The sequence below is a fragment of the Hyla sarda genome, chromosome 10 (assembly GCF_029499605.1).
Source record: "Hyla sarda isolate aHylSar1 chromosome 10, aHylSar1.hap1, whole genome shotgun sequence".
In the NCBI taxonomy this organism is placed as follows: domain Eukaryota; kingdom Metazoa; phylum Chordata; class Amphibia; order Anura; family Hylidae; genus Hyla; species Hyla sarda.
In genome coordinates this window covers 97,399,962-97,414,529 of record NC_079198.1, presented here as the reverse complement: position 1 = coordinate 97,414,529, position 14,568 = coordinate 97,399,962, and the positions used below count along the sequence as shown (strand labels likewise).

Below are 14,568 nucleotides of genomic sequence, written 5' to 3'. Positions count from 1 at the left end.
TTTTATTTTTTATTATGCAACTTAGATAAAATGAGTAAAATCGAAAGAAGGCCAACTTAAATGGCCAGCCTTCACATTGCATCAATGGTTCCCAACGTTTTCATAGATCAGAAGCTACCCTGAAATATGACCGGTTGTGTTAAACCCCATTAGGGAGGGCAAGAACAAAATTAGCAAAAAATAATAACATATTGGGGGAGATTTATCAAAACCTGTGTAGAAACAGAGCGGTGCAGTTGCCCATAGCAACCAATCAGATCGCTTCTTTCATTTTTAAAGAGGTCTGGGGGGAAAATGAAAGAAACGATCTGATTGGTTGCTATAGGCAACTGCACCACTCTTTCTCTAGACAGGTTTTGATCTGTTTCTTGAATCCCATGTGATCTACATTAGAGATGAACGAACTTACAGTACATTCGATTCGTCACAAACTTCTCTGCTCGACAGTTGCTGACTTTTCCTGCATAAATTAGTTCAGCTTTCCGTTGCTCCCGTGGGCTGGAAAAGGTGGATACAGTCCTAGGAGACTCTTTCCTAGGACTGTATCCACCTTTTCCAGCCCACCGGAGCACCGGAAAGCTGAACTAATTTATGCAGTTAAAGACATCAACTGCCGATCCGAGAAGTTCGTGACGAATCGAATTTACTGTAAGTTCGCTCATCTCTAATCTACATGTAAGATTTAACTTTTTAAGATGATTAATCACTCTTTTTTTTTCTTTAGGCACAAATATCCTAGTGACATGGCTTTTACACTAGTGTTAAACTAATCCAGTGCTGATTTCTTCCAAAAACAGCGCCACACCTGTCCGCAGTTTGTGTGTGGTATTGCAGCTTAGTTCCTTAGACGTGAATGAAGTCCAGTTGTAATACCACACATGACTTGAGGAAAGATGCAGTGTTGTTATTGGAAGAAATTAGCTCGATTTTTTTTCTATTACTGGTAAACCACTTTAACGTTATTGTTTTTCCCCATACTATTAAGTTGTAGTTTTGCTATATCCTCCCTGGTGCTGCTAGTAGTACGCATTAGTATTTGTAGCTGCCCACAGATGGAGTACCACATGTGGCTACCAAAGTACTTAATGTAGCTCACATTGTTTAAAGGGGTACTCTGGTGGAAAGCTTTTTTTCTTTAAAAAAAAAAATCAACTGGTGCCAGAAAGTTAAACAGATTTGTAAATTACTTCTATTAAAAAAATCTTAATCCTTCCAGTGCTTATTAGCTGCTGAATACTACAGAGGAAATTCTTTTCTTTTTGGAACACAGAGCTCTCTGCTGACATCATGACCACAGTGCTCTCTGCTGACCCATCTGTCCATTTTAGGAACTGTCCAGAGTAGGAGAAAATCCCCATAGCAAACATATGCTGCTTTGGACAGTTCCTAAAATGGACAGAGGTGTCAGCAGAGAGCACTGTGCTCATGATGTCAGCAGACAGCTCTGTGTCCCAAAAATAAAAGAATTTCCTCTGTAGTATTCAGCAGCTAATAAGTACTGGAAGGATTAAGATTTTTTTAATAGAAGTAATTTGCAAATCTGTTTAATTTTCTGGCACCAGTTGATTTAAAAAAATAAAAATAAAGTTTTCCACCGGAGTACCCCTTTTAAACACGCTGTCTCAAAACTACGACTCCCAGCATGCCCGGACAGCCGCTGGCTGTCCGGGCATGCTGGGAGTCGTAGTTTTGCGACAGCTGGAGGTACTCTGGTTGGGAAACACTGGTTTAAACAATGTGTCACTGGAGGGCAGGTCTGGCAGATGCCTTGACGCCCCCCTTTTACAGTCCTTAAATAATATGGACACGGTATGTTAAAGATACAAAATGCACAATGATAGCTTAAGCTGAAACAGAAGTAAAAAAAAAGGCGTAGTAAAGCACACGCAGATCCAACTCGCAGCGTTCTCTGCTTCCAATTTCCCCTTCGAACATTTTGTTACAGAATTCTCGGTGACGTTTCTCGGTAAACTACCACGAGGAAAACAAGAGCTGAAAATGTTTTTTTTTGTCAAGAATCTGAGGCCTCCTCCAAGTCGAGTCGTCTGCTCTCTAAAAACACACAAAATTATCTCAAGCAGAAAAAAAATAAAAAATAAAATCTAAACCTATTTCAGTCTTGTACGTCATTGGAAATGCATTATTAATGGGGATGTTTCCGTCAGACTCCCGGTACCGCTTTCACTACTTAACGTCTTTACGGCAAATCCTGTCCATTCAGGGGAGATGTGGCGCTTTATAAAGTTCAAGGAACCACACCGGGCCCGAGCTGCGCGCGTCATCCAGTCACTACCACCAAAAAAATGAATTTCTCCTCAATATTTTACTTCTAGATCACAGCAGTCGCCAAGATTCGTCATGAAGTGGCATTGGTTTCTTAAAGGGTAATTGCTATCCTCAGATGAATTAATTAAAGGAACGTTGAGAGAATCCTTGTGCCATCCACTTCAGTGTGATGAAAATGTGTCGGCGTTCCTCTATCGGCTTGTGCGTTCCTTCTGTATCAGAAGAGCTAAAACGCAGAACATAACAGCATCTGACATAACTTCCCGTGGCATTATCATCTCCATATAAGAAAAAAGGCCCCGCGGTGTCATAAAAAGGGACATACGCCGCTAATGTACAGTCCTGCTATTAGGAGAAAGCAGGGCCTAGCTCCATATCAAGGCCACTAATGCTATAGGCTTCAATAGCACATGTGTATATACGCAAGACTTTGTGTGTGTTGTATGGAGAAAGTAGCAATTCCTATATCTGCCTGTTGTCGCTTAACCTCCTCTGTTCCCAAAAATTCATCTACAGTAAAAATAGTTACCAGCATTTCTGAAGACAAAATCGGGACATTTAAACCCCATTCTTGTGACCGCAAACTAGCAACACCCCTTAAATGGCCAGTTTGGAGAGCATTTACAACCTCCCCCCCACACACACACTTTTGTGGTCTAGTATTTGGAACTATCCAAGCAAAACAGACCCACCCCTGAAATGGGCACTTTTGGGAACTGTTTACATAGACCCCAACACCTTTTTGTAGCCAGGCTGTTAGCAAGTATGCAGTAAAAAGTAGACAGGGAGGACGGTTGCAGCCACCGCTGAGACCATCCAGGAACACCCCTATATTGCCCACTCTTGGGCAGTATTCACATTATTGCTGCCCCTTAAATTGGCTCTCTCATTAAAGAGGTACTCCCCTGGAAAACATTTTTTTTTTAAATCAACTGGTGCCAAAATGTTTTGTAAATGACTTCTATTAAAAAAAAATCTTTTATCCTTCCTGTACTTATCAGCTGTTGTTTGCTCCAGTTCTTTCCTTTATGTCTGACCACTGTGCTCTCTGTTGACACCTCTGTCCATTTTAGGAACTGTCCAGTGTAGGAGTAAATCCCCATAGAAAACCTATCCTGCTCCGGAAAGTTCCAAAAATGGACAGAGGTGTCAGCAGAGAGCACTGTGGTCAGACAGAAAGGAAATTAAAAAAGAAAAGAACTTCCTGTGGAGCAAACAACAGCTGATCAGTACAGGAAGGATTAAGATTTTTTAATAGAAGTAATTTACAAATCTGTTTAACTTTCTGGCACCAGTTGATTGAAATAATAATGTTTTCCCTTTAAAACAAATTTTTGCTATTGCACTCCTTATGGTAACTAAAATATCTTTCTAATGTACTTTGTTTAAAAAAATGAAGTTTTCTATGCTTTGTGTTTAAAAAGCTGCCACTAGGTGTCTCCCTACTTGTCCAGAGCACATTTTCCCATATCTCTTGCAGAGACTTTGGACTCCTGTTGGCCTGGCAGAAGTCCAAAATCAGGAAATGCAGCCTGGAGTGCTGAATGGGGTGGGTGCAGCCTTAGCCAATCACAGCTCATCTCACACACTGAACTCTGGGTTGTGTGTAGCAAGTTCTCCCCTGTATGGCTTCAGATGATGTCACGCCTGCTGGGTAACGCCCCTTTCCAGTCTGTGAGACTGAGCAGGAAAACTAAAAAATAACAAAAATAAAGGCAGAGGTTTGGTTTATCATGATGGGGGCAGTGACCTGGGAGGATTATAAAATGTAACAAGATAATGAGAGTTACTCTTTAAGGTAAAAAGTGCAAGCTCAAAAAGCAGGGTGAAAGAGTCACAAAATATAATATACACGTTCACACATGCAGATTTTGCTCATATTCATCCATTGACTTCAATGGATGGAAAAACAAACAGCAGAAAATCTGCAGCAAAATATGCATGTGTGTGAACGTAATTTTAATATATTTCTATAGGTGTTTACCCTGGTCTACTTTCATTCTATCGTACACAGCAGTGTTTCCCAACCAGTGTGCCTCCAGCTGTTGCAAAACTAAACCTCTCAGCATGCCAAAGGCTGTCCAGGCATGCTGGGAGTTGTAGCTTTGCAACAGCTGGAGGCACACTGTTTGGGGAACACTGGTATACAGTACATTTATATATGTTTATATACATATGTTTATATATACATATATTTATTATTCTTCTTCTTTTCTATTTACTTTTTTTTTTTTAACTACTACTTATTTTTATTTACCATACAGACAAGATGACAACATGGTGTATATTGTTATCAATTCTAGGATGTCTCTAATCATTGTAATGGATGCATTACGAGACAGATATGGAGGATAAGAGAAAGACATGAGGCCATCGCGTTCGATCAATGCAGGTCACTTTGGGTTGTGGCTAATGCTGGCGTTCCTTCTGAACTTATATGACCTGAACCAACGAGCCAACGTCCTCTATAGTTCCCCTTTCCCGTCAAGTCTCTCAGGGTGATCAGGTAGAGAAGGAGTTACTGCGGCTCCTATAAAAGCACCAAGTTTAAAGAGACGCTTCCCCTACATAAAATATGAGCGGAGGAGACATATAAATAAAGAGTAAAAGCCCTCTCAGCCGCTCTCCATCCTTTAACGAGCTCCCAGCAGCTGCGGGGATTATACTGAGCCGCGCAGATCAATAAGGAAACCAATCACCCTGACCCCGCCGCCTCCCACCTCCGAAAATAAAATCCGATAAATGCTACCAGGGGGCGGGAGCTCCGACAGCTCGGGAAGGAAGTCAGAGAGTCTGATTATCCCCAAGAGCATCCGCAAGAAGCTGATGATCCCCGCCAGCATGTGTTGTGTGATGGTTATCTCCAGGAGCATTTTGTGTGTGCAACTGTATATTTATAGGGCATTTGGATCTGCTGAAAAATTAAAGGACGGATACATTTTACTCATCAGGAGTAGGGAGGCTCATATAATTCACTGGCATAGAGGGGGTTAAACTTTATGGGATGTCATCAGGAAAAAAAAAGCCTAAATGGAAGATGTCTTAGTCAGTCGGCATATTTAAAAAAAAACGAATGCTAAGGAACGACAGGTAAATGGTGCAGCCTATTGATATAGCATCTGGTGGCCATATTTTGAATGAGGCCGAGGAGTTCTTAGCCCTATTTGCGGTCTTGCCACATCGCACGATTTGTGAGTGATTTCAGGAAAACAAAATATTGTCATATAAACGCTTGAAAGGGTTACTGCGCCCCTAGACATCGTATCCCTTATCCAAAGGATAGGGGATGAGATGCCTGATTGAGGGGGTCCAACCACTGGGGACCCCTGCGATCTCTCTGTTGCACCCGGCGTTCATTTGTGTGAAGCGCTGGAGGCTCGTGACATCACGGCCACGCCCCCTCAATGCAAGTCTATGGGAGGGGGCGTGATGGGTCCCACCGCTGGGGACCAAGACATCGGGTGCACTGAGCGAACTGGCGATGACTGGCGATGAGGGGCGGAGGGTCATAATGTCATGGCCAAACCACACTCATGATGTCACAGCCATGCCCCCTCAATGCAAGTCTATGGGAGGGGGCGTGACGGCTCCTACCACTGGGGACCAAGACATCCGGTGCACAGAGCGAACTGGCGATGACTGGCGATGTGGGGCGGAGGGTCATAATGTCACGGCCACGCCACATTCATGATGTCACAGCCACGCACCCTCAATGCAAGTCTATGGGAGGGGGCGTGATGGGTCACGCCGCTGGGGACCAAGACATCCGGTGCACAGAGCGAACTGGCGATGTGGGGCGGAGGGTCATAATGTCACGACCACGCCACACTCATGATGTCACAGCCACGCCCCCTCAATGCAAGTCTATAGGAGGGGGTGTGGTGGCCGTCATGCCCCCTCCCATAGACTTGCATTGAGGGGGTAGTGATAAGGGGGAGTGATAAGATGTTTAGGGGCGGAGTACCCCTTTAAGAAGACCACCCAAAATTGCACTGTAAAGAGGTCTTCTCGGGAGGTGGTCTTCTCATAGAAAATGGCCACACGGCATGATGTATGGTGGACTGAAAATCTGTGGTCTGGGTACGGGAATAGTCTTCTCAAAAAGGTGGTCATCTGGAGCGTTTTCACTGTACGTTATACATAACCAGAGTCCTTCACCTCACACCACTTCCAATCTCCAGTTTAAAGAAGACGTAACATCCTGTAGACCTCCCCAAAACCCGATACTGGAAACCTCTGACACTTCAGTCTACGTAATGCTCCACTGATCTGAATAGCCTTTTGTTTAAACTGTTGTGTAAGAACCTTCTAGTGATGGAAATCTCCAACCAGAGCTAAAGAGATTTAGACATTCTACAGTTTCATAGAAGAGGTCCATGGGCTCCACCAATATGATTTTCTGGCTCTTTGATCACTTTTAGGTGGATTTTCGACTGAAGGACAAACTTTATCATAATGAAAACTTGGAAATCTACATAGATCCATATGGCATTATTAGGACATGTATAGCCCACATCTAAGCTGTTTACTTTCCTTGTTCCCAACATTTTCTATTCTACTGGTTGGGAAATAAATGAATCCATTGGTGGAAGATTAGTGCCGCCATCTACTACTTACAGGTAGAGGGCACAAGCACGGCATTGGCTGCATACAGGGAGCTGGACTATTTTCCTTCTACCCATCACCTCTGTGCTCGGTGATAAGAGAAGGTGACAACCCCGTAAAAAGACCTGGTAAGACACAGCAATCTGAGTCAGCACAGGCTGAAGGGATCGGTTTTATGGATATGACAGCTGTGGGAGGGACAGGCATAGCTGACACTAGTCCTATACAGTAAGGGAAAGCTGCGTAAGCCCCTTTCGTCAGCGCACAGCTTGTTAGGGCAGGATGACCCCCGTGAGGATAAAAAGGGAGGATTAGGGTCAGGATTTACTGTAAGGCACCTAAAGCAATAAGTATCTTTTTTAACCCTTTAGAAGTGCAATATGTAATAAACAGGGTAAAGATTACTCAGGTTCTAGAAGACCACACGGTCCGCTGCTTTTCTTATAAAAAAAACAAACAAAAAAAAACACTTTAAATCAATCAATACTACTTTATCAATTGCAACAACAGCAAAACATTAACTCCCTATATCCCAGTGCACCCCAATATCATTCAGTCACCAGGGATAGGAGTCTAGATCAGAAGCCCCCAACCTTTAGGCCCTTGTAAGTTGTATTCAGCTTTGGTACATAGGACTCAAAAAATTCATACTGCCTGTTGACACTACCTTTAAAGGGGTACCCCGGTGAAAAACTTTTTTTTTTTTTTTTTTAAATCAACTGTTGCCAGAAAGTTAAACAGATTTGTAAATTACTTCTATTAAAAAAATCTTAATCCTTCCTGTACTCATTAGCTGCTGAAAACTACAGTGGAAATTCTTTTCCGTTTAAAACACAGAGCTCTCTGCTGACACCATGAACACAGTGCTCTTTGCCTACATCTCTGTCCATTTTAGGAACTGTCCAGAGTAAAAGGAAATCCCCATAGCAAACATATGCTGTTCTGGACACTTCCTAAAATGGACAGAGATGTCAGCAGAGAGCACTGTACTCATGATGTCAGCAGAGAGCTCTGTGTTTCAAAAAGAAAAGAATTTCCGCTGTAGTATTCAGCAGCTAATAAGTACAGGAAGGATTAAGATTTTTTTTATAGAAGTAATTTACAAATCTGTTTAACTTTCTCGCACCAGTTGATTTAAAAAAATAAAGTTTTTCACCGGAGTACTCCTTTAAACTAGTATTATCCAGTGAAACCTCTTCAAATGATTACCACTTTGAGAAGACCACTCCCTTATACAGGCCAGGTATCATGTAATGGATTTTCAGTCCACATACATTATGCATAGAGGCCATTTTAAATGGGCCCTGTCAGATTCCAAAAAATTTTTATATTTCGTACATCTTAAACATTAATCTTTCTAATCTACATAAAAAATGTTCATCTCCTTTTCATAGAAATCATGGCTTATATAAAAAAAAAAAAAAAAAAAAAAGAGACCACTAGGGGTCCCCATCCCATCCAGGACATAATCCTGTCTGGCTGCAGCATCATCTTTGTCCCAGCTGAAGCACAGAATGGAACAAAGTCCAGTAAGTGAGGGCGGAACTATCACTCTTCTGTGCTCACTCCTGTCCTATCAGACTGCAGCATGAAAACAGGAGGGGATTACAGAGCAGCCTGCAGTAATTGGATGAAGAAACACAGCACAGCACACTCAAGGAGAAAGTGAATGCATGGTGAGTAAGGGCGGGCTCAGTGCTTGCCTGGAAAATGCCCCTTCCAGAGCAGTGAATGTCAGAATGAGTGAGCAGCAGAGCAGAGGGATTTATGAGCCCGATATAGAAGCTAGACACATTAGAAAGACAAATAAAGCACCAGCATGACATAGGGAGTAACATATATAAGCATAATTTTTTCTCTGATATAACGGGTACGCTTTAAGAAGACAACGTCAATAGAAGAATATTTTTTATGTAATTTTGGAGTGGTTGCCACAAAGAGAGTTCATCTAAATTGAGTCTTTTTTCATGGCAAAGTACACTTTAAGGCAGTGTTTTCCAAACAGTGTGTCTCCAGCTGTTGCAAAACTACAACTCCCAGCATGTCTGGACAGCCTTTGGCTGTCCGGGCATACTGGGAGTTGTAGTTTTGCAACAGCTGGAGACACACTGTTTGGAAAACACTGCATTAGGGAATCGAGAGTCACAACATGTGGCTCCTAAGTTACTGGTGGCGGCCCACTAGTCTAGAACACCCTTCTCATCCGGTTGGAAACAATTGGTTTGGTCAGGCACATTCTGAGTTTTATAGTCTTTTATAGTCGGAACATAGAAAAATTTGCCAAATATACACAACTGCGTTCATACTTGTGAAAAAGCCATAAGTCGCTCATATTATAGGGCTTAAATGGATACTCCGGTGGAAATTTTGTTTTTTAAATCAACTGGTGCCAGAAAGTTAAACAGATTTGTAAATTACTTCTACAAAAAAACTGTTACCCTTCCAGTACTTTTTAGCAGCTGTATGCTACAGAGGAAATTCTTTTCTTTTTTTATTTCTTTTTTGTCTTGTCCCCAGTGCTCTCTGCTGACCCCTCTGTCCGTGTCAGGAACTGTCCAGAGCAGCATAGGTTTGCAATGGGTATTTTCTCCTGCTCTGGAGACAGTTCCTGATACGGACATCAGGTGTCAGCAGAGAGCACTGTGGGCAAGACAAAAAAGAAATTCAAAAAGAAAAGACTTTCCTCTGTAGCATACAGCTGCTAAAAAGTACTGGAAGGGTAAAGATTTTTTTTATAGATGTCAATTACAAATCTGTTTAACTTTCTGGCACGTGTTGATTTAAAAAATATATATATTTTCCACCGGAGTACCCCTTTAAGGGAGATGAGTGGAATCTTTTTCTCTCATGGTTAAATGGGCTAGTGCAAAACAATAATAATGAAAAAAAAAATACAACACAAAGATCCCCTCCTCCGGGGGGGGGGGGGGGGGGAGACTATTCTCATTCATTGAGAAAGAGCTAATTTTTGATTAATGAGTTCCTTGAAGGACCTAGCTGAAATATTAGAAGCCAAAGTAGCTGAGATACTGAAGCTCTCAGTTCTCAGAATGTAATTCACGAGACGCCCTCTTAAACATAAAAAGGCCGCTGTGCCCCTGCTGATTCACACAAGAGGTGGACAGATTAGAATGGTGTGAAATTGGCCTCGGCGTCAGGCGCCTCTCGTATAATGCAGACTTCTGGAGCTGCGGTGATAAGTAACCCTGTGAATCCATCAGTTCTGCATAGCACAGCAAAGACTTCTGGGCCTGTAACAACAAGAAATGCTTCCTAACTCAATATATGTATATGAATACCAGAGGTTAAGGAGCTACTCCGTGGAGCCCTCTATAGTCAGACAATTGCTAATTATTAGCAACGCACTATTAATATTCACATATATCACATTAGCATTTACATGTATTATGGTCTGTGTTTTTGCCATCAACCTTATGCTCTACAACTCGGTATAGCATGGTCAGACCTGAGTTCTGGGGTCATGAATAAAATGCAAGAACTACAATGAAGTCTGACACACTGACAGAGGACTAGACGACAGGAAGTTAAAGGAGTCCTCCAAAGAAAAGAAAATGTTTTCAAATCAACTGATGCCATAAAGTTATACAGATTTGTAAACGACTTATATTCAAAGATCTTAAGCCTTCCAGTGCTTGCTGTATACAAGAGGAAGTTGTGTGGTCAAACTAAAAAGAACTAAAGTGCTCTCTGCTGCCACCTCTGTCTATGTCAGGAACTGTCCAGAGCAGGAGCCAATCCCCATAGCAAACCTATCCTGCACTGGACACGGATAGAGGTGTTAGTAGGGAGCACTGTGGTCAGACTGGAAAGGAGTACACAACTTCCTCTGGAGCATACAGCAGCTGATAAGAACTGGAAGGCTTAACATTTTTCAATTTAAGTAATTTACAAATCTGTGTTACTTTCTGGCACCAGTCGATTTGAAAAAAAAAAAATGTTTTTTCCCTTTGGAGAAAAGCGGCAAATATGTCATTTTGACAACTGGGTGACAATTTTGACAACCGCATGTTGGAAGCCTGGACAATTAAAAAAATGACTAACAAATTTCAAAAAGAAAACATATATATATATATATATATATATATATATATATATATATATAATATAGTATTAGGATACAGTAAACCCTACACAGTACAGTGTATCCAATAGTGATGCATGCAACATTAATATCAGCAATAGAATAACTTATGGGATCTATAACACGAAGAGGAAAAAAAGAAAGGTACCTGCAAGAGGTTTCTTGGAAGGAGATGTTTAGATCCCAATGTGCTCGTATCCTGTTAATAAATAAATATAGTAAATTAATACATAGACAAGTGCAAATGTCACATAACGTCAAGAAAAATAGACAAAGGTTAACCCGTTCTCGACATATCTCCTCCTTCTCTTCCTTCTACACTGATCCCTTAAATCCCTTGATAAAATCCATGCAGAAGGCAGAAATTAGATGAACTTTTATCATTAACAGATCAGGTTACAGCTGCTGCCTAGATGTCTATGAAGGGGGGAGGAGGGAACAGCTGCATACATAGAGAGAACACAGACAGGGCCTGCTGCTGCTTCTAGTAAGTGCTCTACTGTCTCACAGAAATAAATATCATACAGCATTAATACGCAGTAATGCTTTGAATCCTACACTGTTTTTAGATATAACTCTTACTAGAAGAAGCAGCATCTGTGCTTCTCCCTCTGTAGCTCCAGCTTCCATGGAAATTCATTACTTACTCTTGATTTTAGGATAACAGAAGAATGAGTTCTATTAAAACTTAACGTTTACTTAGTTATTCTAAGAATTAATTGTTCTCCAACACAAAATTGCGTAAAACAAAAAAACTAAAACAAACAAGTACAATACAAAACCAAGGCCGCGATGTCCAAATAACAGTGGAGTAAAAGTCTGCGCAAATAAGGTCCACAGATTTAACCCTCTACTACTTTTATTTTTATTTATTTATTTCATTTTTAGAGCTCCCCTTTACTTAAATTGGGCAACATGTATACTTCCATAAAACAGAATAGTTCCAAAAAGTTGCAAATCTATGAACAGATCAGAATGCCACCTCTAAAGGATTGTATATTGATCCGTGTCTGAATATCTCAATCCTGGTTCTCATGCCAGGGTCAGGCAATAGGTTAAACTAGAGATCAACTTGCTGCCAGGGTAGGAACATCTTGGGAATGTCCTGGAAATGATTACCACTACAAACATGGGGGCATATACCGCATAAGGAACACATATGATTTCACATATCCACAATTCACATAACAGGTCAATATATCTCACTAAAGTCAAAACTGTTTCACTTCACGAAGATAAAAGCCTATCTTTATCTTCTATGTAATGCCTCCCAGAAGCCTTCCTCTCCTTACCCACACAAACGAGCCTATGATTTACAACTGTTCTTATACCTATACTTTTTCTAATATGTCTAGTATGTATTTATCCTGACCTATACTCTCTCTTTGGGCTACTGAGGCCACAGAGAAAGAGGACTGAAATGGCCTGTGCAACAAAGAGAACATATAGGCCAACATTTTAATTCTATAGAGAGATATGTCCATCATCGTTAGGCTGGGTTTACATCACATTTTTACCAATACGGGACCGCATATGGCTGGGGGAGCTAAAACCTTGCACTCCCGTATCCCTGCCGTATGCCGCCCATATGTAATTAATTTCAATGAGCCGACTGGAGTGAAACGGTGACTCCGGACGGCTCATTTTTACCCCGTATTCGGTTTACCACCGCACCTAAAACTGTGGTCGACCACGGTTTTAGGTGCGGTGGGAAAAGCGCATACGGGGCAAAAATGAGCCATCCGGAGTCACCGTTTCACTCCAGTCGGCTCATTGAAATGAATTACATACGGGCGGCATACGGCAGGGATACGGGAGCACGAGGTTTTAGCTCCCCCCAGCCGTATGTGGTCCTGTATTGGTAAAAATGTGATGTAAACCCAGCCTTAAATACTACAACTATGTTAAAGGTTATTCCCCATCTCCGGTATGTGGTCCCCATACAGGCTACAGCCATGCACCCTGCTGCTCAGCATCAGTTCTCAGCCACAGATTATACATAGGCTCTAACCAGCCTAATGATTTCAATGGGGAAAAAATCATTGATGCTAAAAAGACCATACAGTGATCTACAAGCTGAACGGCACCATGAGAGGAGCCGCAGGGCCATGTGACATCACCACTGACCCCGTGACCCTCTCTCCCGCCGTTTTTTTTATTTTATTTTGTATATATATATATATAGTGTGCATTATGTACAACATCTAACTGGACCTGAAAAAGAAGGTATAACCTTTGAAACGCGTTGTCCTTGCAGTAAACTGCCATTCTTGACCCAATAAAGACGGCATTGATTTACAAATCTGAAGTCTCTGGGAGTGCGCCTTTTGAGCCAAATAGTCGGATTTTCCCCCTGGTCCAGAGGTCAGCCCTGCCAGGCTGCCCTCTTTCCAGCTGTTCCCTTCAACATTTTAATTCTGATATTTAAGCCCCATGTCCAGGAACGCTTCTAAAATAAGGGGCAACACCCCCCAAAACTGGCAAATCCTGTGCCATTTGCGGTACAATTTATGGAACTATGCCAAGAAATTCAGCAACACTGTTGGGAGATATGAGAGAGTTGGCCTATCGCATGCCAGAAAGAACAGCATACATCACACCACATAGTTGTGTTCCTTAAAAGGAACCTGCTTTTCTCTGCCCCACCAGTCTTGACTGATAGGTCTCTTTGTATATAGGCAGAGAATAAGAAACCAAGGCTGGCAAGGGCAGACAGAAGCCACTGGGAACCACCCTGATGACGCATTGTTCAGGCAGCATGAAAGTGGTTACAGGTTAAAGGGGCCCTTAAAGGGGTACTCCGGTGTTGTGAACATTTTGTTCAGAACACTCTGAGCCGGAGGCCATGATTGTGATGTCACACCACGCCCCCTCCAATCATGTATGTGAGAGGGGCGTGTTGGCAGACACGCCCCGCCCATAGACATGAATGGAGGGGGGATGGCGTGATGTCATGACCACTGCCGCCGGAACCTGGCCCCCCGCGATCAAACATGTTATCCCCTATCCTTTGGAGAGGGGATAAGATGTCTGGCAGCGGAGTACCCCTTTAAAGAGGGTCTTTTAGGAGATTTATGCTGCCTGAACCATGAACTACAGAAAGCCCAAACAGGGCATATTGAGAGGGGTCGTCTTTAGGAGAAAACCCTTTTAATTACATTAGGGGAAAAAAAAGCATGTGCTTTTTCCAGAAAACAGCACCACTCTTGTCTGTCCACAGAGACTGGTACTGCAGTCCAACCAAATTCAAGGTAATGGCCCCTATAATAACCCAACCCTTCATAACAAGTGTTCCCTAAAAATATATCACTTTATCAATTATTTTCAAAATTAATTGTGGACATTATAACACAAAGACCGTATAACTGAGTCAGACAACCCACTTAAAATTATAACAGTATTTTATATATATATATATATATATATATATATATATATATATAGATATATGGTGTTGGACAAAGCTACAGACCCTTTTAAATTCCTTTCTTACATCACAAGTGGTTTAAAAAAAAAAAACCTCAGGTAAGTGGCACCTGTCTTCGTATTTCAACACAGAAGCGAGGCGTCCGCCA

General features: G+C 41.9%; 1 protein-coding gene across 5 annotated transcripts in view; it reads right to left on the bottom strand.

Annotated features, from left to right (window-relative positions):
- The window catches only part of SAMD11 (sterile alpha motif domain containing 11), a 175,729-nt gene that overhangs the window by 79,391 nt on the left and 81,770 nt on the right, over positions 1–14,568 (bottom strand). For all 5 annotated transcript variants that reach the window (XM_056542507.1, XM_056542505.1, XM_056542506.1 and 2 more), the window contains one exon: positions 11,142–11,192. In XM_056542507.1, coding sequence (XP_056398482.1) covers positions 11,142–11,192 — 51 coding nt within the window. The remainder of the gene's footprint in view (positions 1–11,141; positions 11,193–14,568) is intronic.